Below are 24717 nucleotides of genomic sequence, written 5' to 3'. Positions count from 1 at the left end.
AGTGGAAAAGAAAACACATCACACAGATCTTGAATAGAAAGCTATAAAGGGAACAAGCATATGCTGAAGGCACAGAGACGCTGGTCCATTTAGCTGTGATTTTCTATGAATAATGCAGATTTAATTTTGCCCATACAGAAGCCCTGAAGGACAAAACACATAAAGTGAATGCAAAAGACAGTGTCCTGAATAAAGAAACACTGCAAACTCTGAACGTGTGAGCAGCACGTTCATAAATAAGTGCTAAAAGCACCTAAATATGGAAATGCATAAATGTATGATTATAAAACCAAAGACAGACCGTCCCACTTCTGAAAGGCACCAAAACATGGCTGCTCAAGAAAACATGTGCACTGTTTAAATGGACTATATGGAGGTTTGACGGCCAAAACATGTATAGAAATAATAAATTTCTTTTTCATACATTCTCCTGCAATGCCCTGGTCCTGTAGAATGAGCCCTGGCATTTTTACTGTGATTGCCTGTTTTTATGTAAAATCACAGAAAAAGAGAGATGCTCGGGTCGAGCAGGCTGCTTCATGCGCGTTCACGCTCAGGCATAGCCCGTAGCATTTGCTATCCGTAGCTTTAGCAGCAGAGAGTGAGGCAGTGCCAACTCAGCGACTTTGTCGCTGTTCCTAACGCCTAGTGATGAACCTAGCTACATTTCTGAGGACCCTTAGCTACTTTCTGTAGAACTTTCTTCTAGATATTTCTGTTATTAGACCTGACAGCAGCCTTCAACACAGTTGACCACGCGATTCTACTCGATCGCTTGGAACGATGGGTTGGGATCAAAGGGTCAGCTCTGGATTGGTTTAGATCATATCTCCACAACAGGACATTCTGTGTTAAACTGGGTGACGTTTTTTCTTCTTGGGAGGGGCTCTGCTGGGGGGGTCCCGCAGGGGTCGATCCTTGGTCCACTTTTGTTTGCCATTTATCTGCTACCTCTGGGGTCAATCTTTCGTAAACATGGCCTATCATTCCATCTGTATGCTGACGATTGCCAGATTTACTCTCCATTGTGTCAGGAGAAAGGTCACTCTATCCAGTCCTTTGTCTCCTGTGTTAATGAGGTGAAGTCTTGGCTAATGTCCAACTATCTACATCTGAATGAGGGAAAGACAGAGCTCATTGTTTTTCACCCCAACAGCAGGAATGTGGATTGTTATGTTGATCTTGGCCCTCTTTCTCCATACTCAAAACCAGTTGTTACCAGTTTGGGGGTGAAACTTGATGCTGGACTTAAATTTGATGCTCACATCAATTCTGTGATCCGGTCCAGTTTCTTTCACCTGAGACGCCTTGCTAAAATCAAGCATATGCTGTCAAGAGCCCACCTAGAGCGGGTACTGCATGCCTTTGTTATTTCTCGGCTTGACTACTGCAACTCTCTATATGCAGGGTTGTGTCAGTCATCACTGCGTCGCCTACAGGTTGTGCAGAACAGCGCTGCCAGGTTCCTGACTGGGACCAGGAAACGGGACCACATCAGTCCAGTTCTGGCCTCCCTGCACTGGCTTCCGATTTGCTATCGCTCACAATTCAAAATACTCGTCTTTGTTTATCATTTCTTCCAGGGTAGTGCTCCCCCCTATCTAGCCACACTCCTGAAAAGACACTCCCCATCACGTGCTCTGCGCTCCTCTGACCAAGGCCTGCTCGCTGTCCCTCGGTCTAGGTGTCGTACCCGTGGGGACCGGGCTTTCTCAGTCCTAGCACCGTTACTCTGGAACCAGTTGCCACCCTCAGTTAGGCTGTCCCCTTCTCTGCCAGTCTTTAAGAATCACCTAAAAACACACCTCCTCCGCTTGGCGTTTCCAGAACATGTTTGATTTTGGCCCTCTTTTATGTTGAATCCATTCCACAGTTTTCATTGGTACACTCAATCCATCCACTCAATCCAAATGTGTTTCACTCATTTGTCCTTTACCAGAATGTTTCATCTATCTTATACTGTAATTTCCATTTTGTATTTTGTAATTTGAATTTCTTTTTTTGTTGATTTTTTCACTATATTTGCTTGCAACTGTACCATGTTCAGCGCTTTGGGCTTCCTGACAGGGTTGCAGAAGGCGCTTTATAAATAAAGCTTTGATTGATTGATTGATTGATTGATTTCCTGCAAATTAGCAACAAAATAGCCATTTTCGCTCCGAACCCTTCGTTGGATTGACGTTGTTTCAGCTGTCATCAAGGATATAAAAGTTACAGATACAATGAATGTCACTGGCGCTTTAGCTCACCTAGTAAGATGTCTGACTCTCATGTAGGGGACCTGGTTTTGATTCCGGGTGTGAATAAAGTTTGTTATTTGGAGTTTCTTTTTTACCTTAATGGTATATTTTTTTACAATAATAAGACGCCCAAATTTTTATTTGAGACTCGCCGAACAGCATTGAATTCACAGATAAAAAGATGTGGGTTCAACTTTCATTTTGGAACCTTTTTTCAAGCAAGGGAAGGGAATGATCTGAGCATGCAGGAGGACTGACCAATCTTAAACCTTTGTCGGCTGTGCTGAAGAGAAAGGTACAGAACCAAATTATTTAATTAATTAGCTGAGCGTTCTCCTGTCCTCTGTCCTCCGGGCCACACACACACACACACACACACACACACACACACACACACACACACACACACACACACACACACACACACACTGCACGTTCGGCCGGCCGACGAGAAAGCGCAGCTGCAGAGACAGAGGGACATTATTTTTATTAATTTGCTGTGTCCTTCTGTCCTCCGGGCCACACACACACACACACACACACACACACACACACACACACACACACACGGGACTGTCTCAGCTGTTATTTTCGTTAAGGAGTGTGCACGTACAGCATGCGCGCCTCGTGCACGAGCCTACTATTGAAGCTGCCATTACGCTTTTGGCCTGAGGGGGCAATCGTGAGCATAAAAATTCAAAACTCAGAAAAGTCCCTTTAATGCAATGCAGATAATCGTGTCTCATTAACAATAGTTTATTTTTGCTTTTTTTTTTTGTTCTTTAAAAAGAAAAAAAATCACGCTGTGGTTGTATTCCTGGTAATATTTTTTATTCATCCAGTAAATCATCAGTTTTCCATGATTTCTCATCTCATTTCAGTTAAATTTGACTTTTTAGTCATTTGAGGGCAAATAAAATCACTTGAAGAAAAAACATCTAACACTTTTATTTACTGTACATGAGTGCGGTTAAGTGAAACCTTTTATTTAGAAGTTTAAATCACTAGCAGTGTGTAACAAGTCTTGGGATAAAACTGGATGCCGACCTCTCAGAGGTGTCTCAGATAAACTGTTGTGAGGTCCTGTTTTTATCAGTGATATCGTTTGGCTCTTCCTAGACCTAATGTGAAGTGGAGGCATTTTGGAATCATATATTCACTCCTTCATTACCTCCTGCTCTCACTATGTGAACACATTCTTCGCTTATATTCCTAGCTCAGTATTACAACAGCTGCAGGTTGTCTAGGACGCAGCTGCTAGGTTCGTGATGAACACGAATCAACGCAGCCACATCACCCCTGTCCTTGCACGCCTTCATTGGCTCCCTGTCTTATTCTGTGTACAGTTTAAGTTGCTGACATTTGTTTTCAAAGTATTGCACAACCAAACACCAACATTTCTGTCTGACCTGCATACGCCTTATGTTCCCACACGCTCGTTGAGGTCAGAAGATCGCCTTCTGCTTTGCACCCCACGGACGTGCTATAAATCGTGGGGCGACGTCACCACATAATCTCCTCTCCCCTAACATAGCTGCTACTTACCACATGACCAGATATGTGGTGGTTCATTCCTCCTGTGGGAAGTTTGCTGAACTTACAGCCCTTTTCCCTCAGTTTCCTCCGTGTCTGGTTCGATGATGTCACTTTCATGAAGCACATTTGTAGTCCTGAACTTATTTTTACACAAAACCTAAAATAGAGTTTCCCCCATTTGAAAATAAGCGCGTTCTTGGTAACTAAATGTGTCTTTAAAATTCACGGACATCAAATGTGAAATCCATGGCACAAAACAAGTGGAATTAGAAAATTGCGTTTTTAGCCCCGTTGACTTGCGTTTGTTTTTATTTTTTTTCGTTCTTCCGGGGACCCGTGATGTGGAAGTAGAGGGGCGTGACTCCCTATAGGAGGGGTGAGAGTTCCATGACCCTGTTTGTGTTCATAAGCTAGCTTGATTTGCAGATTAGCTATTGCAGCTTTAACTGGTATGTTTCATTTATTTGTCGTGATGTCAGCCGCATGAACAGGCCACTTCACCAACAATAACACACACACACACACACACACACACACACACACACACACACACACACTTGAATAGGCCCATCAGTCCTATGCAACACATGTCAGCAGAGCATGCTTTATTTTTAGTTTTTAAGAAGAATGCCTTTCACGTTGGTCTCCATCCAGGCTAATTTTAGAACATCTAATTCACCATCTTTGTCGTTTAAACCAGGACAGAATACCATTATGTGACAGCTTCTTATGAACAGCACCTGTAATTCTCCTTGAAATATTAGAAGGGCACTTTGTCTCAGCGCTGCCAGCAAGGGGATTTTCTGAACATCTCAGACATATTAGTAACCCACAGTGGGATCGATTCATACGGCATAAAAGCAAAAAACATGGACGTATATAAAACTCTAACTTATACACTATGGGAATATTTTAAACCTTGGACCAAATACAAATGCAATTGTACCATCAATCAAAACACATAATATTAAAGGAGAAATGTGATGTTTTTTATAATTGTTCTTCGGACAATACAAAATGTGTTTATCAAGCTTTTACTAAATCTCTCTCACAAGCAGCTTCATTCTTGACCGTTTCAGCGCCTCCCAGAAGGAGCCGTTTCAGGGCTCTGTCACTAATAAAACAAGCTGGAGCTGGCCACACCCAGCCGTCCTCTGCTAAGGCTGCTATTGGCTGAGAGGCTGCAATGTCAGGGAGGGGCTTGGAGTAGAGCTGACGCTTCTCCAGCAGATGCTCTCATACCCGCGAGGAAAGTGTACCATTGAGCAGGGTTGATGGTTTAACCCTTGGGTCCATGTGGCAGGGGTGAGGAGGGAGCACCACCTGACCCCTGCCACGTGGACCTCAAGGGATAAACCATCAATCCTGCTCAATGGTCAACTTTCCTCGTGGGGTCACCCATAAAGACAATGGGAGGGTTAAAAACAAAATTAGGCAGATGCGTAAATGTGGGCGCTGTTGTCATTTTATTGATTCGAAAACCTTTAGAACTAATTATTGGAACTCAAAATTAGTTTGGTAAGCTCAGTGACCCTTGACCTCCATAGTGTGACCAAGATGGCGCCCATGACCGGCTGCGTGTCTGCTCAGCTCCCAACCTTTTTTGTTTTTCTATTGTATTCTTGTATTTTTTCCATATGCAGTGCCGATTCTCTGCTGGTGTATGATCGGGACTTCCTGCTCTCGATCCGCTCTAGAATGGATGTTTTTCAGAACTCTAATGCGGGACACCTTTTTCCACCGCCGCTGGAGACTGACGCGAACCCAGCTGCAGAGCCTGTGTTGCTCCACGCTTTCCCACCGCCGCTGGAGACTGACGTTAGCCCAGCTTCCGGGCTTGTGCTGCCCGTCGGTTTGCCGCTGCCCCGGAGACCGTGGAAAAAGAAGCGGGGGAAACGAGGCGGCTTCTTTGTTCAGCTCCGAAGGATCCGGCGTGGCGAAGCCATATCGGAGCGCTGCTCCGTGACTGTGATGTCCCGGATCCATCGGCATCTCAATCGAGTCGAGCTGATCTCGCTGCTACCGGGAGGACATGGAGCTGAATGTTACATGGATGTGTCTGAGGTGTGGATGACCGGCCAGTTGGGAGCTCACGGAGCTGAGAGCTGCGCGAGTGCGTGGGATGTGGGGATGATTCTCCAGCTGGGAGCTCACGGAGCCAAGCGCTGTATGCGTGCTTCGGAACCGAGGATGATCCGGCGGCCGACCGCTGCTGACCAGCTTGCGGCACACAATCGGGGGAGATGTGGAGATCGCCTAATCACATCAGATTACTGCGTATGGGGAAAGGAGCGGTGCTTTCGGAGTTCCCCTGATGCTCGAGGTGGGTGCTTGGTGCCTGTTGTTTCTTTGGGTTCCACCGGGTTGCCCTCCCGCTCTCGTTTTCGCCGCTCTCGTTTTGGACGGCACAATCAGCGGGGAATAAATCTGGCCAACCTACAGTATATTGCAAGATTTGATGGAGCCGGACTTTCTCTTCCATCGGGAAAGCAGTCGACTCGCTTTGCACTGATCAATGCCAGATCGGTTGGAAATAAAACTTTTATTCTGAAGGAATTCTTCCTGAACAATAGCTTGTCTGTTCTATGCGCCACTGAATCATGGTTAACCCCTGGAGATTCAGCTGCTATTGTTGAAATGTTACCTCCTGGATGCTCCTTCATTAACATTCCAAGAGCACAGCGCCGGGGCGGAGGTCTATTGACTATATTCAAATCAGATCTTGTCTGCACACCGATTACCCATCAATCAACTCCATTGTCTTTTGAATTAAGTTTGTTTGAATTGGGACGTTCCCCTCCATTGTTATGTGCACTCATTTACCGTCCACCACCCTATAACAAGGATTTTCTTAATGAATTTGCAAACTTCCTGGCAGACGTCTCCTGCAGATATGGAAAAATACTCTTGCTGGGTGATTTTAATATTCATGTCTGCTGTCCTGACAAACCTTTGGTAAAGGATTTCTTAGATCTTATTGACTCATTTAGCATGTCCCAACGTGTTAATGGACCCACTCATGGTCATACACACACACTAGACCTGATTTTTTGTCATGGGCTGCAAATTAGTGATCTTGGCATTCTACCTGCAACTTTTTCTGATCACTCACCAGTTGTGTTTAATATGAACTTAGACTCTGCCTCTCGTGTTGAGTGTTTCCGTCCCAGCTTCTCTCGAACAATCAGACCCAATACTGCTGCACATTTTGCTGCTATTCTTGCTTTGAATTCAGCTCCATTTCAATCTACTGATGAATTTACTGTTGTTGAGGGATTACTTCATGCGCTTGATTCATCCTGTCTGGCTGCTTTGGATATTGTCGCTCCATTAAAATCAAGGCGAAATACATCCCGACCTGACCCATGGCTGAACGAGCAAACTCGTTCCATGAGACAACATGCCAGAAGACTGGAACGTAAATGGATAAAAGACAGGCTTACTGTATCCTTTGAATCCATGAGAGAGGCGTGGTCTCAGTACCAAAGAGCAGTCAGAGGCGCAAGAAATCGATTTTTTGCAAGCATTGTAACGGCTAATTCTAATAATCAAGGTGTGTTATATAAAACTATGAATGCAGTGCTTTCACCAGTTACAAAACTATTTTCCTCTGCGTCTGCTGACTTGTGTAACCAAATCCTGCAGTTTTTCTTAAATAAGATTAGTGTAATCAGAGCTCAGATTCACCAAACCAACCATGTTCCTGATTCAGTCATTCCCCCTCATGTGCAACTTCAAAGCTTTCAGCCCATCTCTCTGCCCTATCTAGAAAAAACTGTTGCTGCCATGAAACCGTCTGGCTCCCCAGAAGATGTTATCCCACCACGTCTCCTGAAAGAGGTTTTTCCTTTCATTAGCCATAATGTGCTAGACATCTTAAATAGTAGCTTGACATTGGCTGAAGTTCCTTCTGCCTTTAAACATGCCGTTCTTCAGCCAATCTTGAAAAAACCTGGTCTCGACCCCACTGATTACTCTAATCTCCGACCAATTTCCAAATTACCGTTTTTATCTAAGGTCCTTGAGAAAATAGTGTATGAACAGATGCTGACACATCTAAATGACAATCAGGTAATGGACATTTTTCAGTCTGGTTTCAGAAAACAGCACAGCACTGAAACTGCTCATGTTCGGGTGTTTAATGACATTTTTCTCGCTTTAGATTCAGGTTTCCATGTGGTTCTGCTACTTTTGGATCTATCAGCAGCATTTGACACGATCGATCATAACATCTTGATCACCAGACTTCAGACTTGGGCTGGCATTTCTGGTTCAGCCCTAGATTGGTTCAGGTCATACTTTTATAACAGGTCCGCTAGAGTCATGTTGGATGGCTGTTCATCCGAGTCACAACCACTCCGTTGGGGTGTCCCACAAGGTTCAATACTCGGCCCGTTACTATTTAACCTCTATATACTGCCCTTAGGAGCCATTTTCAGAAGGCACGCTGTCTCATACCATCTTTACGCTGATGACTGTCAGATCTACTTTTCATTCAAGCCAACTCAATCAATGCAAGTTCTGTCTGATTGTATCGATAATGTTAAGCTTTGGCTTGCTGATAACTTCCTCCATCTGAATGACTCCAAAACAGAAGTAATCGTTTTTAATCCTCACAGCATCCCGGCTACTCTTCAACCTGACCTCAACTATCTCTCACCTAATGTCTCCACTGTAATTTCCAACCTTGGAGTTAAAATAGACCAGGCTCTGAAGATGGATGCTCAGGTCAATAACACAGTTAAATCATGTTTTTACCACCTCAGGCGTATCTCTAAACTTAAGCACATCCTGAGTGTCCGTCTTCTCAAATCAGTAGTCCACACTTTCATCACTTCACGGCTGGATTACTCCAACTCCTGCTTATACGGCATCAGTAAAGCAGCTCAATCTAGACTTCAGCTAGTCCAGAATTCAGCAGCTAGGTTCCTGACTGGAGTTGACAGAAGACAGCACATTACACCAATTCTAAAATCTCTCCACTGGTTGCCCGTTCATCTCAGGATCAATTTCAAAATCATGCTGCTCACTTATAAATCCCTGAACAGTCAAGCTCCTCCATATCTGTGTCAACTCGTCCATTACTACAATCCGCCTCGTGCTCTCAGGTCTGAGGATAAGCTCCTCCTAGCTCTTCCAAACGCACGTCTGAAAAGCCGTGGAGAAAGGGCTTTCTCTGTCTGTGCTCCCAAGCTGTGGAATGCATTACCACTACTAGTGAGGCAAGCACCAACAATTAGCATTTTTAAATCTCGCATGAAAACTCACTACTTCAACCTTGCATATAATACATAATCATGGACCACTTTCGACATCTGCATTCTTTCTACAATAGAATGCACAATAATTAACATCTGTATTACTGTGGTTCTTTCATATGTTTTTATCTGTTGTTTCACATTCCTTTGCGTTTTTAGTGTTTTACGACTGTTAGTTCGAGTATTTTCTTGTTTTCATTTTTTCTTATAAACTATGCTTTAAATGTCATTCTGAACGTGTTAATTTAACTGTAATCTTTTAATGTACAGCGCCTTGTCTGGTTGTAATGCCATGTTGAATGCGCTTTATAAATAAAATGGTATGGTATGGTATGGTATACACAGGTGAATCCAATTATGAGAAATTTTAAGTATTCATAATAATGATATAACATTTACTTTACTGGCTGCCATCTGTGATGAGAATTTTAAGCAATATGACAAAACATAATTCCAGAAAAACATCTCAGACTGCCTTTAAGTGTTTTGGAGGAGCTGGAAGGAGGAAACGTGCATCTGAGCTACCTTGGGTAGTTCCTCAATCTGGTTGGCATCCAGGTACAGCTCCTCCAGAGTTCTCTCAAAGCTGAAGATTTCCTTGGGGACCTGTTGAAGGCTGCAGTGAGAGTAGTCCAACACAGAGATCACTTCCTCCTCACCACGGAAACAACGGCACGGCACCAGCCGGCCAATCAGCTTCCGTTTAGTGGTCATCTCCAGACACTGCACTGCAAAAATAACCAGAGAGGAAAGGGAAAATCAGATTAGAGATCAATTATTGAGGTTCTGCCGCTCCAAATGTTGTCTGTAATCTGAGTCTTTGTGGAAACAACCACATGCACTTGACCAGTAAACAGATTTTTAAAAGCTCTAATAAAACAAGCATCGGCAGGTTTATGCAGCAGTTTCTAACTGAGCAGCTTCATTCAAATTCACGAGCAGCATTTCTGCTTCTAAATGATTCAACAACAACATTATTTACAGACACAATGTGAGCAGAAGTCGTTATTTCTGACAGATTTTGGTGCTTTTGATGAGTGATGAAATAAACACACAAAAGCAAAATCTTTTAACACAAACCAGAGAAAGACTTGAAGTTTACTCATTTTTTATACACTTGCAGTGATCTCTAGTAGGAACGAATGCCTTGTAAGAGGTATTCTGGGGGACTAAACTCTCCAGTGCACGTGTTTGAAGACAGCAATTCAGAAAGGAAGTCACCTGGAGGAGAAAGCGGCAGCAGATGGCAGGATTTGGAATCATATTTCCTGATATTTTGACATCTCGCCTGTGATTGGCTAAACACAACTCTACCACTGACTCTGAAGCATTAAAGTTTTATCCCCACAAGTAACACAAACTGGAGGAGTTCTGCTTTGTGGTGGAGTTGCTAATGCTAATGGTTAGCTTCTACCAGCCAAGACGTGCTCTGCTCTCTCCTGGAGGTTAAGGCAACAACAGCCTTCCCTATCATGAGCCAAGTTGGGTGAGTTCATGAATGTTAAGTGCCAGTGTGACAGACCGGAACTATTTTCCTATCAGAAGACAATGTAGGGAATCAATTTAGAGGACTACTGTAATGATCAGCCTGCACATGAAACACAGAGGGAACAAGACTGCACTCCAGTGGCGTGCTTCACTTGTCTAACACATACATCTGAATTACAATTCTGAATGTGTTCATGTGCATAATCTGCAATGGCGGTACTGCTTTCTATCCTGGATCAGGATATGTTTTTATTAGTCTAGGATCAACATTGCATCCAGTCACTATTCCTCTTAGTGATGTAAATTATACATTCTATTTACTGGTATAATTCTGAATAAGTTAATGCAGCTGAATACACTTTTAATGACAGTTATTGAGAAAATTTCTTCTCTGACAAAGGCAGAAGGTAAAGAAACCTATTCACTGTGTTAAGTAAGAAAAAGAAAATAAGTATGCATCAACACACAGAACGAATACATAGAAGGTATTTAACTACTGTATCCTGTGAATTTTATAATATAATATATTAGGGGCGGGAAAATTAGTGAGTTAATTATTAGCGTTAATTTAGTTATTTTAACGTGTTAAAAGTAAATGACGCAATTAATTTGACCATCTCTCCAACCTGGTGTTACACCAAATTCTGCGACTCATCACAATTTGTGACCCCAGGGGGCAGTGTTGCGTTTTGTTGCGTCTGTACATCCTGAATTGGCATAAAAGAAGAAGATGCTACGTTAAAACCGTAAACCATGTAAGCTTTGAGGAAGTTGTGCGGCGCGGACCATGGTCACACAATATGATAGTGGCTATCACAGAGTGTGACCATCTACATCTCAGTAATAATGCAGATGTCTTTAATTTTCACTAAAGATAATAACAACAAAAGGTGTTTCATGATGTTTGTGTCAGTTTATTTCCCTTTTATCTCCACCAGTACATATGAGTGGCATTGGCGTGACAGGAAAAAAAACGTAGCAACCAGATAATCTGCAGTGGTTTCTAATAAACTTTATCCCATTACATGTTTTACTGTTATAAAATAAATATTGTTTATAAGCTCATAACATTCATATATTCCATACAATTCAGATCACCTTCAAAACTCCGTCCCACCCAGGGACGTATCAAAGCATTAGGGGGCCATGCCAGTGAGGTGTCCCTTATTTATTTTTTGGGGCATTGGCAATCCTAGTTCAACTGATGCTGTGGAAAATGACATTTACATTGAATAATATAAGCTAACTGTGCTAGATTTGTTTCCTGTTCATTGTTTACACAATAGACTTTTCCAAACAATGTTTTGGAACAGAAACTGGATTTGATTTTAGATTTTTCTCCGTTAAAGACAGTATTCAGTGATTTTACACACTTCAACAAGTTATGCACTTTCTAAATTAAATGAACCTCTCTCGCATGTTTATTGCTTGCTTTTTCTGGAAAAAAATTATAATTAATTTTGATTAATTATTTCAGATTTGCGATTAATTAGTAAATTTATTTTAATCGATTCCAGGCCTTATAATATATATAATAAATACAATAGATAATATAATCCACCTTCCTTTACTTTTGTGTTGCAGATTGGTTGCAGTTAGACATCCCTAAAACACGATCGGATGGTTGCAATGACGGTTTCAGACCATAAAATGTTGGTGTACCAGAACAGAATCAAACATGGAAGCCACACTTGCTTTATTTAAAATCAGCGAAGCACATTATCAAGAACACATATCTCTGCTGACCTGAGCTGTTAAAGCTATATTTTTAAGATAAATATAACAGTTTCTTGCAGTTTTTTAAACATTAAGCTCAAACAGAACATCTTTGAGAATGTATTATAAACTAGAGACTGTTTAAAGTACATGAAATGATGCCTTTGATGTTTTGTGAGCAAACACAAAGCTTATTTTAGAATCCTTTGGAGTCCAAATAAAGACCGCTGTAGACGTTTGCTGTTTGAGAACAAATTAAATGATGTGTAGAATTAGAAATCCTGTAATAATTAAACTTACTTAACTAAAGCTGCACAAAAACCCAAACAGCTATCACCATGAAAACTTTCTGAGCCACAAAGTCAGAATACTGGAGAAAATATTCAAATGGAGAAAAGGATGGATTTTGTCTTCAGTGAATATTAATGGTGAGTGAAATGGATTTTTACCCCAGGTATGATGTTTATATTTAAGGAGCCCAGCAGGAGTTGAGGTTATAAGAATCTGTCCCCTTATTCAAATGTTGCACACAGATTTGCAATGATGAACTAATAGACACACTTTATGATCACTTGGATCATAATTTGTGCAAACTGTGCAGCTGCTGCTGGGAGACACAACCCTAAATGAACCGACAAGTTTGTTATTTTCTTTTACATAAGTGCTGCCACATAATTAAAAAGACAAAATTGATTTCCTCTCTTAATTTAGTGACCACAGCAACAGCAAGAGTGTATTTAATGAAAGGTTTTATAGTACTTTACACCAAGAGGCTCTCAGCAGCAGCTGCACGCTGAAGACTGTGTGTTTGTACACAATTTATGTTTAAAATGATCAGGTGGGAAGTTGGTCTCTCTACGTTTGAGAGAGTTTTAACAACACTGGTTTGGACATTCTGATACCGGAAATGTCCAAAGCTGTGCACTCAGTTTATTAAAAGTCTGATTCGCTCGTCTTTTCAACTAATTAGTGGAAAATAACATAATTACAAGTCGTATGCATTAAAGGGGTACTTTGCTCCTTTTTCATAGTTTTAAATCATTTTCCTGAGACAGCATGTGCTAAAACGATCTTTTACAGGGTTGATGAAAGGCCGCCCAACCCCTATCACCCCTCATGGCCAGAATATTATTCTGATTCATAAAAAGTGACGGCATATTAATAGTATAAGCAGCCATCCGTCTCAGTCCCCAGTGAGTCATGGTGGATGGCTGCTTATACTGAGCCAGGATCCTCTGGAGGTTTCTTCCTGTTAAAAGGGAGTTTTTCCTCTCCACTGTCGCTAAATGCTTACTTAGTATGAGGATTGCTGTAAAGACTCTGACACTAACTAGTGATTGGGTGTTTCTCAATGCCAAGGAACCTTGCCTTGATGTGTTGGCACCGCCCCGGTTGCCTACGAGATACGTCATCAGGAGCCGCTAAGACAGGGGTCCTCAATTATATTGGTCCGAGGGTCACTCACAAAAAAGACCCAGAAGCAAGAGGGCCACACGGGGAGGTGGGTGGTGGTGGGGGCAGGGGAATTAAGTTGAATTTAACATCGGTTTATCATCATGAAACAAAAGAATAAAGTGGAACAAGAACTTCTATTTTCTATTTCTCTCTACTTTTAACTTCACCGTATCCCTAAATAAAAGAGACAGATGATCACGCTGCAGCTGCCGTCACTCACCCTGCCCCCTCCCCAAGAGCAGACCTCCCGATATCACAGCACTCGGTCTGACTGAGCGCTTCCAGGAGAAATAATAATGAAATTATGAAAATAATAATGCATGTTTGGAGGAGCGTCCTCCGATCCTCCCTCCCTCTTTCTCTCTCTCTGTCGCTGATCGAGCGAGCGGAGCGTGCCATGTGACAACCCGCTTAATTAACAAAAATCACGGCCCAAATCCAACAGAACCGATCGGCCTGATTCGGTTCGGGTTTGGTCTCAGGTTATAACTCCAGCGCTCAGCCCTGCAGTACCATATAAAGGCGGACCAAAGTTTCCTACCCGTAAATGTGGAGAGAACCGCTCTGACAGATGTGGATGGTACGCTGGTGCCGTCGTTAAAATAACTCAACTACTTTCCACTATCATTGATTATGGTACTCTTCTATTATGCAGAATCTTTTATGCCCAAATCTCAAGCATTGATTATTTGATTATTTTCCTCAGGTCTATCCTACATCTCCCAGTCAGCCATCGGGGGTGGGGGTGGGGGTGCACGCGGGGTTTGGGGGCCACAAAGAGAGGGCTCGTGGCCCGGACGTGGCCCACGGGTCGCCATTTGCGGACCACTGGGCTAAGACATGTTCCAATGTTCATGTTCTACCGAGGCGTGTGTTCTCCGTTTGTTAGCCGTCTAGCTAGCTGAGCAGGGATACACGGGAGGCGTGTTGTAGCCTAGCCTTGGTCAAAAATTACCCAGAATACACTGCGGTATTTTCAAGAGGATGGCGGATCAGAAGCCGGCTGCTACTTCAGGGACAAATTTCAAGTTTAAAATTAAGTCAGCTAATTTAAAATGTTTTTTTGGATCCAAAGAAGCTATCTATGGTTGGTTAGTTGCTTAGTAGGCGCAGCTTCAGTGGCTAACGGGTAGTAACTCACTTACATATTTAATTTAACAAATATAAACACAATATTAAAAAGTAAAAGGCTCGTTATATATTTATATTGAAATTTATACATACTAACGTTGTCTCCCGTGTCACGTGACGTTACGTGACTGCCGTGGAAGCTGCGGTCATGTGATGCAAGTCTGTTCCATTTAACTGTTTTCTTTGACCAGCGAAGGACAGTGTCCTCATAAGCAAGGCGCCTGGCCACGCAAGACATCGCCTCGCAAGGCCAGGCGCCTTGACATTGAGAAACACTCAGTGACTTGATGCAACCTGCTGGGTTCCTTATACAGGAAAGTTTTTACTGATTGGCTTAATGAACTGACCTGCATTGGAATGTTCACTTTGTGAAGTGCCTTGAGACGACTCTTGTCGTGATTTTTCACACTTGCAATTCAGACTGGTGGGCCGCTCTTTTGGGATTTACGAAAAAATTGAGCTGACACACCTGGCACTGCAGTCTGGTTCCAGCACATTTTCCGCATGTTTTAGATCAGAAACACACCTGATTTGTTTAATTTAGTGATGAACCGCTCCTGTAGACACTAAAGAAGGCTGGGAGACATTTCAGATGTTAGATTAAGGTGTTAAAAAGACAAGCACATAGAGAGGAGATAGGTTTTGCTCTCGGTTGTACAAATGGACTCTAGGGGGTGCTAAAACCACACCAAAATTGTCCAGTTCCTCATTTAATAATCATGATACGCAAACATCTCACCTCTGATTGGCTGCCAGCAACAAGACTCTTCCACTGCCTTCAATAACAAAAGTCATAATACCGTAAAATACGGATAAAAAATGAAACGTTGATCCTGAACATGTTTAACCATGCTAATGGTTATCTTCTACTTGCCAAAACGCAATCTGTTCTTTCCTTCCTAAGGTCATAGGCCAAGGTGGGTGGGGCTATGAATAAAAATTATTACTGTGACATAGAGGAGAGTCCTTTTGTTCATTTTCCCATCTATTTCCTTCTAGGGGCTAATGCAGGAGATAGTGCTTGTTTAAAACTTTCTCGATCAGCGTGAATATGCAACTCTGAGTGTTTCGTATTTCAAAAAGAACAAGTATGAAAAAGTTTAGTGCTCTGAAACTTTTTTGAATGAATATTTTGTCACACGACTGTTTAATTTTCTTCTAAATCTATTACTTTGTCCATGAATGCTGTAGAATGAACATTTGTTTCAGAGGCTGGAATAAGGTAAGAAACTGGGGGCAGATGGGTAATACCGCCATCCTCCACCAACCAGCAGTAACCCCACTCACAACAGGCTGAGGCTCTCTCTCTCTCTCTCTCTCTCTCTCTCTCTCTCTCTCTCTCTCTCTCTCTCTCTCTCTCTCTCTCTCTCTCTCTCTCTCTCTCTCTCTCTCTCTCTCTCTCTCTCTCTCTCTCTCTCTCTCTCTCTCTCTCTCTCTCTCTCTCTCTCTCTCTCTCTCTCACACACACACACACACACACACAGCTTTGTCAAACAGCAAGCTGTATAATTAAACTAGAGTTATAATTAGACTGGATCCTTTGTAACTCTATGACAACATCAGCCCATTCCACAACTCCATCTGAAAAGCATAAGTAGGCCAACCATGCATAATAAAATCCTGGTGTGGGAATCCATCTTGCAGCTTTATCACTTCACATCCAAATGTTAACTACTCTCCATCTACTGACAACCCAAACTGTTTTAGTGCCAGCCCTTTCAAACAGAACAATGAGTAAATTTAATCGCAGCGCTGCTTCAATTTCCTGTTTGATGCTCAGCTGTGATGGGGAGAAAAGAGGGTGCCACAGAGGGAGGGAAGAAAGAGGAAGAACATGAAAATGAGGAGGTGCAGAGTGCAGACAGAGGAACACCAGGAGGCATGGAGATAAGACCTCCAGCTTTATCCTTCCATAAACACACATGTTCAACTCTGCGTGAGACCAGATAGATTCAGACAATAGACGAAGCAATTCACTGTGTTGTGAGCGCGCCGTGTTATCGCCTCAGCAAAACCTTCAAAGATCTGATAAAAAATGATGCAAATCTTTCAGGGCTGTTTCCTGAAAAGGGACGGACTATTAAAGCTGATGCGTCTTTATGCACAGACCTGTTTAGTGCAGGTGTAGTGAAGTGGGGACCCTGCAGTCGGACACTCCTCAGACTTGGCTTTCTCACATTTAGAGCTAATCAGGAAGGTACTTTGGTTTGAAATCAGTTATAAACTGATAAAAAACAAAGTTCTGAAGTGTAGCTGGCAGTAAGAGATGTGGCTGAAGTCTAAAAAGGCAAAGTTTTATAATAAAACTTTAGATGGTTCTAACTTGCAAAAGATAAACGAGTAGACAATCTAAAGTTGAACTGCACTAAAAATGTTTTTAAAGCTGTTGAAAATCCTCCAAATACAAAATAATCACGACATTTTATTTGTGCCAAAAAGTGCACAAAACTTAACACAAGGGAGCGTAATCTTCTCTCGTTTTCTGGAGTATGAAATCCTACAAGAGTATACGAATAATTCAGAGTATTTTAGAAAAAAAAATACACTGAACATTTTACAAAAAGCTAATTCTAAGTGGATGGAATTCATTTGGCATTATTGTACTCTTACTAACTGCTTAACACACATTCACACACAAAACCGCAAATTAGGGATCGCAGGGGTTCAGTGTGTCTTGCCCACGGACACTTCCACATGTAGTGGAGAGGGCTAGAGTAGAACTACCAACCCTCCAGTTGGCAGATTAAGACTGCAGTCAAAGTCGCCAACATAACATGACAGCATACAACAATGACAGCATCTTGTGTTTGTGGTTTCAGTCACTCAGTGGAGGCAATTAAATTATTAATGAACATTAAAAGTTAATGTAGACGTTGGTGCCATGACAACAGCTCCAACTAATAGAGGAGAGGTGATTGCTAAAAATTCCCACTAAATGTTTTTATATTTTATTGCTAAAATTTTAACTTAAAGGTACAATATGTTAGAACTGTATAGTGAAATAACCACAAAACAGTCTAATGTCTCCTTGTTGGAAGGAAAGTTACATTGAAACAGAGCTCCTTCTCAGCCGTCATTCTGAGGGGACTTGTTTGTTTTGAAACATGGACTGCAGTACCTAAACGTGACCACAGGGTGTCATTCTTACTATATGCACCTTTAAACATTTTATGAGTATTCACAACAAATGACCAGGTGCTCATATTTTGGAATTGTCTCAGATGCTAAAATTACATTTTGGGTACACAAACTAATCTTCTGTTGTTTTTTAACACATTTGCTGTGAGCTCTAGTATAAACAAATGCCTTGTGAGTTGATCTCTGTGGGGAAAAAAGCTTCCTGTTTCAGGAACTACAAGTGAGTCAGAGCCCAGGTGAGCAGAATGCGGCAGCATTTGATCTCTTATTTCCTGATGTTTGGACATCTCACCTCTGATTGGCTAACAGCAACACGACTATACCACTGACTCTGTTTGCTCTGCAACGTTGATGTTTTGTCTCCACCAATAACACAAGCCTAAGGAGTTCTGCTGTGTGGCGGAAATGCTAATGCTAAGGGTTAGCTTCTACAAGCTGAGGCGTTCTCTGCTGTTTCCTGGATGCTAAACCAACAGCCTTCCCCGTCACAAGATGGGTGAGTCCATGAATGTTAAGTGACAGTGTGACATAGATCTGTCAGGCTTTACTAATCTGAGCATTTCACCGTCTATTTTCTATTGGCAGCTAATGCAGGAAATAGGGCACAAGGCTATTTTCATGTTTGGCCTGCATGCTAAACTCACGTTAGCTATGTTTACATGGGCACAAGTAATCGGAATGAATGCCCTTTCAGATCAAAAGTTCTTCATGTAAAAATGTCAATTGGAATATTCTGATCCGACACGGTCCGATTGCAATAAAACTGAATTCCAATTGAGAGAGGTGGTTTTGTCCAATCATCATTCCGATTGACGTCCATGCACACATCCATTTGGATTGCTGGAGTAAAACAATGCCCACTCCGCATGTGTACAACTTCAGCGTGACGTCGTTCTGCCTTTGCAGGTGCTCAGGACAAGTCTGAGGAGCTGGAGGACGGTGTGAGCAGGTGATCATCAATACGTTATCCTGCTCTCCTCTCCTGTAGAGGAGCAGTAGTGTTCATACCGCTGAGCCTGTAGCTTAGTCAAAGCGATCAGCAAAACAAAAGCATGCAGGCAAAAATGCAAAAAAGGTCCATAACGAGGGGAAAGACGTGCGTACAAGATGTTTGTTTACAATTTTTTTCTGGCTAAGACAACTCTGCACATGCTCAACCTGTTTAACCTTTATTACACTTGGTGTATGCTCACGGCATGATAGGATCATTTCAGTTAGTGTCCATATAAACCAAGGTTTGGGATTTCCAAACAACCAAGATTTAAAATCGGAAAGGGAAAATTTGGCGCACGTAAACGTAGCTAAAATATTTAAAACAAAACAAGTGAACCTGCTCTGTAAAGCAGCCATGATGACTACAGTTATTCTGCATCATTTCCGTTAGATTCTCAGCTCTAATCAGTCTAACAACAGAATAAAGTTGTTTTTAGAAAGCAGATGCTCAGCCAAAGACATTGGCCGTGTTTGAGATGAGCCAGTTCTGCGCAGATTAGATCAGCGGTGATCGGCGAGCAGTACATGCCGGTTAGATTTGTGTCCGACTTGACGCCGACTTGGTCTGACGTCATGCATACGTAGGCAACGATATCCTCGTGAGATCAAAGCGGCCGCAGACTTTGGAGCAAGGCACTGCAGTTGCTCTCCCTCGGCTGCAAAACCTAGGGGATGATGGGAAACGCCTGGCTCTCACCTGATCTAAGATCTGATTGGTTCATATTTTGATCCGAACATCTGGTGGTAGAACATGACATGTTAGTTGGTCACATGTATTCTGTGAATCATGTTACGTCGACCGGAAAAGGTTGGCTTGCCAACTCCGGGTCGGGGAGAGGTCCTACCTCAAGTGGAGGAGTTTAAGTATCTCGGGGTCTGCAGTGATGCGGACGCTGAGCCGATCTGTCGTGGTGAAGAGGGAGCTGAGCCAGAAAGCCAGGCTCTCAATTTACCAGTCGATCTACGTCCCAATCCTCACCTATGGTCATGAGCTTTGGGTAATGACCGAAAGAACGAGATCGCGGATGCAAGCGGCCGAAATGAGTTTCCTCCGTAGGGTGGCCGGGCTCAGCCTTAGAGATAGGGTGAGGAGCTCTGACATTCGGGAGGGACTCGGAGTAGAACCGCTGCTCCTCTGGATCGAAAGGAGCCCGTTGAGGTGGTTTTGGCATCTGGTCAGGATGCCTCCTGGACCCCTCCCTGGGGAGGTGTTTCGGGCATGTCCTGCCGGCAGGAGGCCCCCGGGTCGACCCAGGACACATTGAGTTACATCTCCAATCTGGTCCGGGAACGCCTTGGGGTCCTGCCGGGGGAGCTGGTGGAGGTGGCCGGGGAGAGGACGGTCTGGAGCTCCCTAGTTGGGATGCTGCCCCCGCGACCCGGATAAGCGGAGGAAGACGACGACGAGGAGACGACAACGATGTTACATTGATGATGACAACAATAGGTCATAAAGAGAAATGTGTTTTGTGTTCTTTTGTCACGATTCCTATGAGCACACTAAACCTGCAGCTGATAACCTTTACTTATTATTACAGTCATGTCTTCATATACAATATATCATATCCACAAGCATGTGAGGACATGTTTCAGCTGCTAACAGGCACCAGAATTAAAAGTGAAAATTCAACAAGTGTGAACGCTAACGCGATGAGTTCATCCGGTCGTCACCCGCGAGCTACACATGTAGGGAAATCTGTCCGATTTAAACGCCGGCTTTCAGCCACTCCCCCTGCTGCTTCCGTCTGCTCTCATCTGTTTTCCAGGCGAGGCGCTGCTCAACTCGAACAAGGCCTTTTATCTAACATGATGCTCTCTCTCAGACATGTTGTCTCAGCCTCCAACCAGCAGAGGACACAAATCAGGTGACACAACCTGTCATGGTTACACAGAATTATGGAACTTCTCAATGGCTGCTCACAAAGGCACTGCTTATTGGTCTGCAGCAACATGATAAGGAATCTGTTTAATGCATCCTCAAATCAGCATCTTGACATCCCACCCAACAAACAGATGGCCCAGCCAATTCAACCAGGAACATGGATCCGTAACCATAAACTAAAACATTGGTTTCCCTGAATGACATGAAGAAACTGAGCAGTAGGAGTTTTATTTTAAGGCCTGAAATGATCCAGCAGGAAAAAACAAAAAAAAAAAAAAAAGCCATCCCCGTGTTAAACGTTTTGGCCAAATCATTTTCTAGATATAATAATGCATTGAACTTATATAGCGCTTTTCTAGACACCCAAAGACGTTTTCCACACACTCTCACATTCACACTGCTAGTGATGGTAAGCTACCAGCGGTAAGATATCAGCGTTCAGTCTGTTAAACAATCTGTTCTTATTAGCTACTTAAACTGCAGCTGCTTGATTGTGCCCTCGCAGTCTATTGATGTAACAGCTAAATGCGCCGAGACAGAGTAGACTAAAAATAACAACCTTTTTGTCAGGAGAGCAGTGGGAGGAGAGCGCGCAGCGTGTTGTCCACAAGAATCAAGCAAGTACTACAACATCAGGGGCAGAGACAAATATGCAGAGCAAACAGGGGGTTTCTAAAATCTGCTGTAAAAAGCCTTTTCTGCACTACGAGATAAGTTAAGCCCACCAAAGATTAAAAAGTGTAACTGAAGCTGTACACTTAGATCTGGTTGATGCCGTCTAGGTGAATGAGTGTAATGGGGGCACTGAAGTGTGTCCAAATACCCAGAGAGCAAGACCAAAGTCTAGAGGAGGGTTGGCACGAGCCAGCTCCAGAAGACTTAAAACTAGAGAGTGTGGTTGGCCGTGTTTGCTGCTGCTGCTATGGAAACGCCATGACCGACTCTGCAGAGGCAACCATTCAAATACAGTCTCACAGCACACATGCACGGGGCCTCGTTTGTTGTAGCGCAATGGTCATGACATCAAATCCAGCCAGAGGGGAATAAAAACAATCAGTTTGCAACGTGAAATCCGTCCACACTTCACACACATGCACACAATCTCTCACCTGCAGGCAGCAGTCACAAGCAGTTCAGATTACCATTTGTTGTAAAAGTGATAAAACCAAAATCCCTGGTGGTCACATAGCTAATGCCCTCTGCTAAAAAGTTGTTAGAATCATCTGGATCTGGTAGCTGATGTTCTGCGAAGGCACCTTTAGGACCAAAAGTAAAAATTCTGCTGTTTAAAATGGTTTCCTCTTTTTCATCAAATATTCTAAACTAGTTTGTAGGTAAAAAAAAAAAAACTTTCTATTTTAAAAGGAGACTAAATGGTAAATGGCCCGTATTTGATATAGCGCCTTCTAGAGTCCTGGAACCCCCCAAGGTGCTTTACAACACTATCAGTCATTCACCGATTCACACACACATTCACACACGGGTGGGGATGAGCTAAGATGTAGCCAAAGCTGCCCTGGGGCGCACTGACAGAGGCGAGGCTGCCGAGCACTGGCGCCACCGGTCCCTCCGACCACCACCAGCAGGGCCGGATTATCATTGCAGGGACCCCTGGGCACAATGTGCCTAGGGCCCCCCCCATCCACTATTTGTGCGCTCCAGACAGCTGCGTCCTGAGCAAGGCCGCAGTAACATTCTCAAAGTGTCGCCACCTCAAAAACAAATTTAACACGCGATCATTCATGTGGGCTCATATCCTTTCATGCTTTCTGCCTTTTATTTGTGCCTGATGCATTTCGCTGCTGTGGAGCGGAGCGCATCACCTGTTTCATCCTCTGGCGATTTTAGCTCACCGGTGCGGCCGGAGCGGCGTGCACTCCCGCTATTTTTGCGGTCAGTAGATAATTTTTAACTGCAGTTCAAAGGTAACTCATGAGGTGAAAAATATGAAGCCAGGTAGCAGTTTTTCTTTAGGATTGAGAGGAGATGCAGGAAGATAAAAAACAGAGACAGGACAGAAAAATAGTCAAATAAAAACAAGTTAGTTTTGTTTCTAGTGGTTGCAACAAACAGACACCATTGAAGGTAATCAGAAGTGAGGAACAGAAAATGAAATAATTCTTTCAATGTTTAGATCAGCAGGAACTCTGAGAGGCTGCAGGCGCATCAGTGAGTTTGTGGCCGCTGCACAGGGGGAGGGGGGGGAGGGCTGAAGCAGCTGGGGAACAGTAAAGCTTGGTTTATGCTTGACGCATTCACTTTCCACTTGGTGATGCGGCTCGCGGATGGAACGCGCTTCACAACTCGCAGCGTTTGTGGTTCATGCGGCTTGTCTCTGCGGTGAGCCAATATTCTCCCAAACTGTAGGGGGCAGCATGGAGCTCTACGGCATGCATCCAACACTACACCATAGTAGAAGTAAAAATTACTGTTGTTTACAACATGGTATTCCAGCATTTTTTAACAGCATCCTCGTCTTTTCCGACAGTGCGAGCTATTTCTCTCCAAGAATTATTAACAACATGTTGATCACGGTGATCTCTGAGAGCTGAATCATACAAATGTCTGTATTTACGAACCTCTGCCATACTAGTTCTTGCCGGTCCACCATGTTTTTTCCAAGACCGACCGTCCGCATGGTTAGAAAATTTCCTATGTGCGCGGTGCGGAAATTTTGGGCCATGCGGAGGCGCGGTGGAGGGGCGTGGTTCTTAAAATGATGCAATTTTGCCGCACGGAGCCGTGCGGACCTCGCGGACGCGTCAGGCATAAACTAACCTTATAGATGCAGAAACTAATGTTGTTAAAAGTAATGTGTGTTAACTTAGAAAATGTGGGCACAATTTTAAATACTTGTCAACTTGATTCTCCAACGTTAAGACTGCTGCACAAAAAAAATAAATGAAAAGACTGCTGCTCGCGTGGGCCCCCTTGTGGCTGTGGGCCCCTGGGCCTGTGCCCAGTTTACCCGTATTATAATCCGGCCTTGACCACCAGCAGGCAAGGTGGGTTAAGTGTCTTGCCCAAAGACACAATGACAGCGACAGACTGAGCGGGGCTCAGACCTGCAACCTTCCGATTACGGGGTGAGCACTTAACTCCTGTGCCACCGTCGCCCACTAGGCAGTTTAGGCTTGCGTTTAACACCCCCTAGTGTCTGTTTAGTAAAACCAAAGGCAAAACGTATCTCCTTGCTGTGCATTCGTCTTTTTAACACCTTAATCTAACAGCTGAAAGGTCTCCCTGCCTTCATTGGTGTCTACGGGAGTGATTCATCACTAAATAAATCAGGTCAGCTGTGTTCATGATCTACAACCATAGACATAGATGTCTAAAACATGTCGGAAACATGCTGGAACCAGACTGCAACACCAGGTATGTCAGCTCAACCCATTCTCACACCCGAAGCATCGAAAACTGACGCTGGGTGACCAAGTGTGTGTTTCAGCTCCACTTTTCAACAGACCGGACCGGCAACTCTGAAATTGCAAGTGGAATATTCTGGCCACAGGGGCGATAGGGGCTGGGTGGCCTTTCATTAACCCTGTAAAGGTCATTTTAGCCCATTCTGGCTCAAGATAAAGATTTAAAAGTATGAAAAGGTTACATAGTGTCTTGTTAAAGTACACATCAGTGTTTTATATTAAAGTTGAATTATGCTATAAAATATTATGCAAACAGAAATTTGAAAACATACGTAGAAAACAGAATCAGTGCATGCAAACACCGCTCTTGCTTTGAAGGCTACAGCCTAGAATCCCAATTCATTTCAGGTTTCAGGTAATTATTACAATTAAGTCCACTTGTGAAAAATATAAGCCCCTGGAGACTGCAGCGGCACTAATTAAAGAACACCACAAAGCAGTAAAGAACAAGAATC

At 43.3% G+C, this 24717-nt stretch overlaps 1 protein-coding gene across 2 annotated transcripts in view; it reads right to left on the bottom strand.

Moving 5' to 3' along the window:
* lrrc7 (leucine rich repeat containing 7) overlaps positions 1–24717 on the bottom strand; it is a 121976-nt gene that overhangs the window by 56054 nt on the left and 41205 nt on the right. For both annotated transcript variants that reach the window (XM_070554285.1, XM_070554286.1), the window contains exon 2: positions 9560–9762. In XM_070554285.1, coding sequence (XP_070410386.1) covers positions 9560–9762 — 203 coding nt within the window. The remainder of the gene's footprint in view (positions 1–9559; positions 9763–24717) is intronic.

This window comes from Nothobranchius furzeri, chromosome 8, assembly GCF_043380555.1.
Source record: "Nothobranchius furzeri strain GRZ-AD chromosome 8, NfurGRZ-RIMD1, whole genome shotgun sequence".
NCBI classification, from domain to species: Eukaryota; Metazoa; Chordata; class Actinopteri; order Cyprinodontiformes; family Nothobranchiidae; genus Nothobranchius; species Nothobranchius furzeri.
This window is presented reverse-complemented; position numbering and strand designations above follow the sequence as displayed.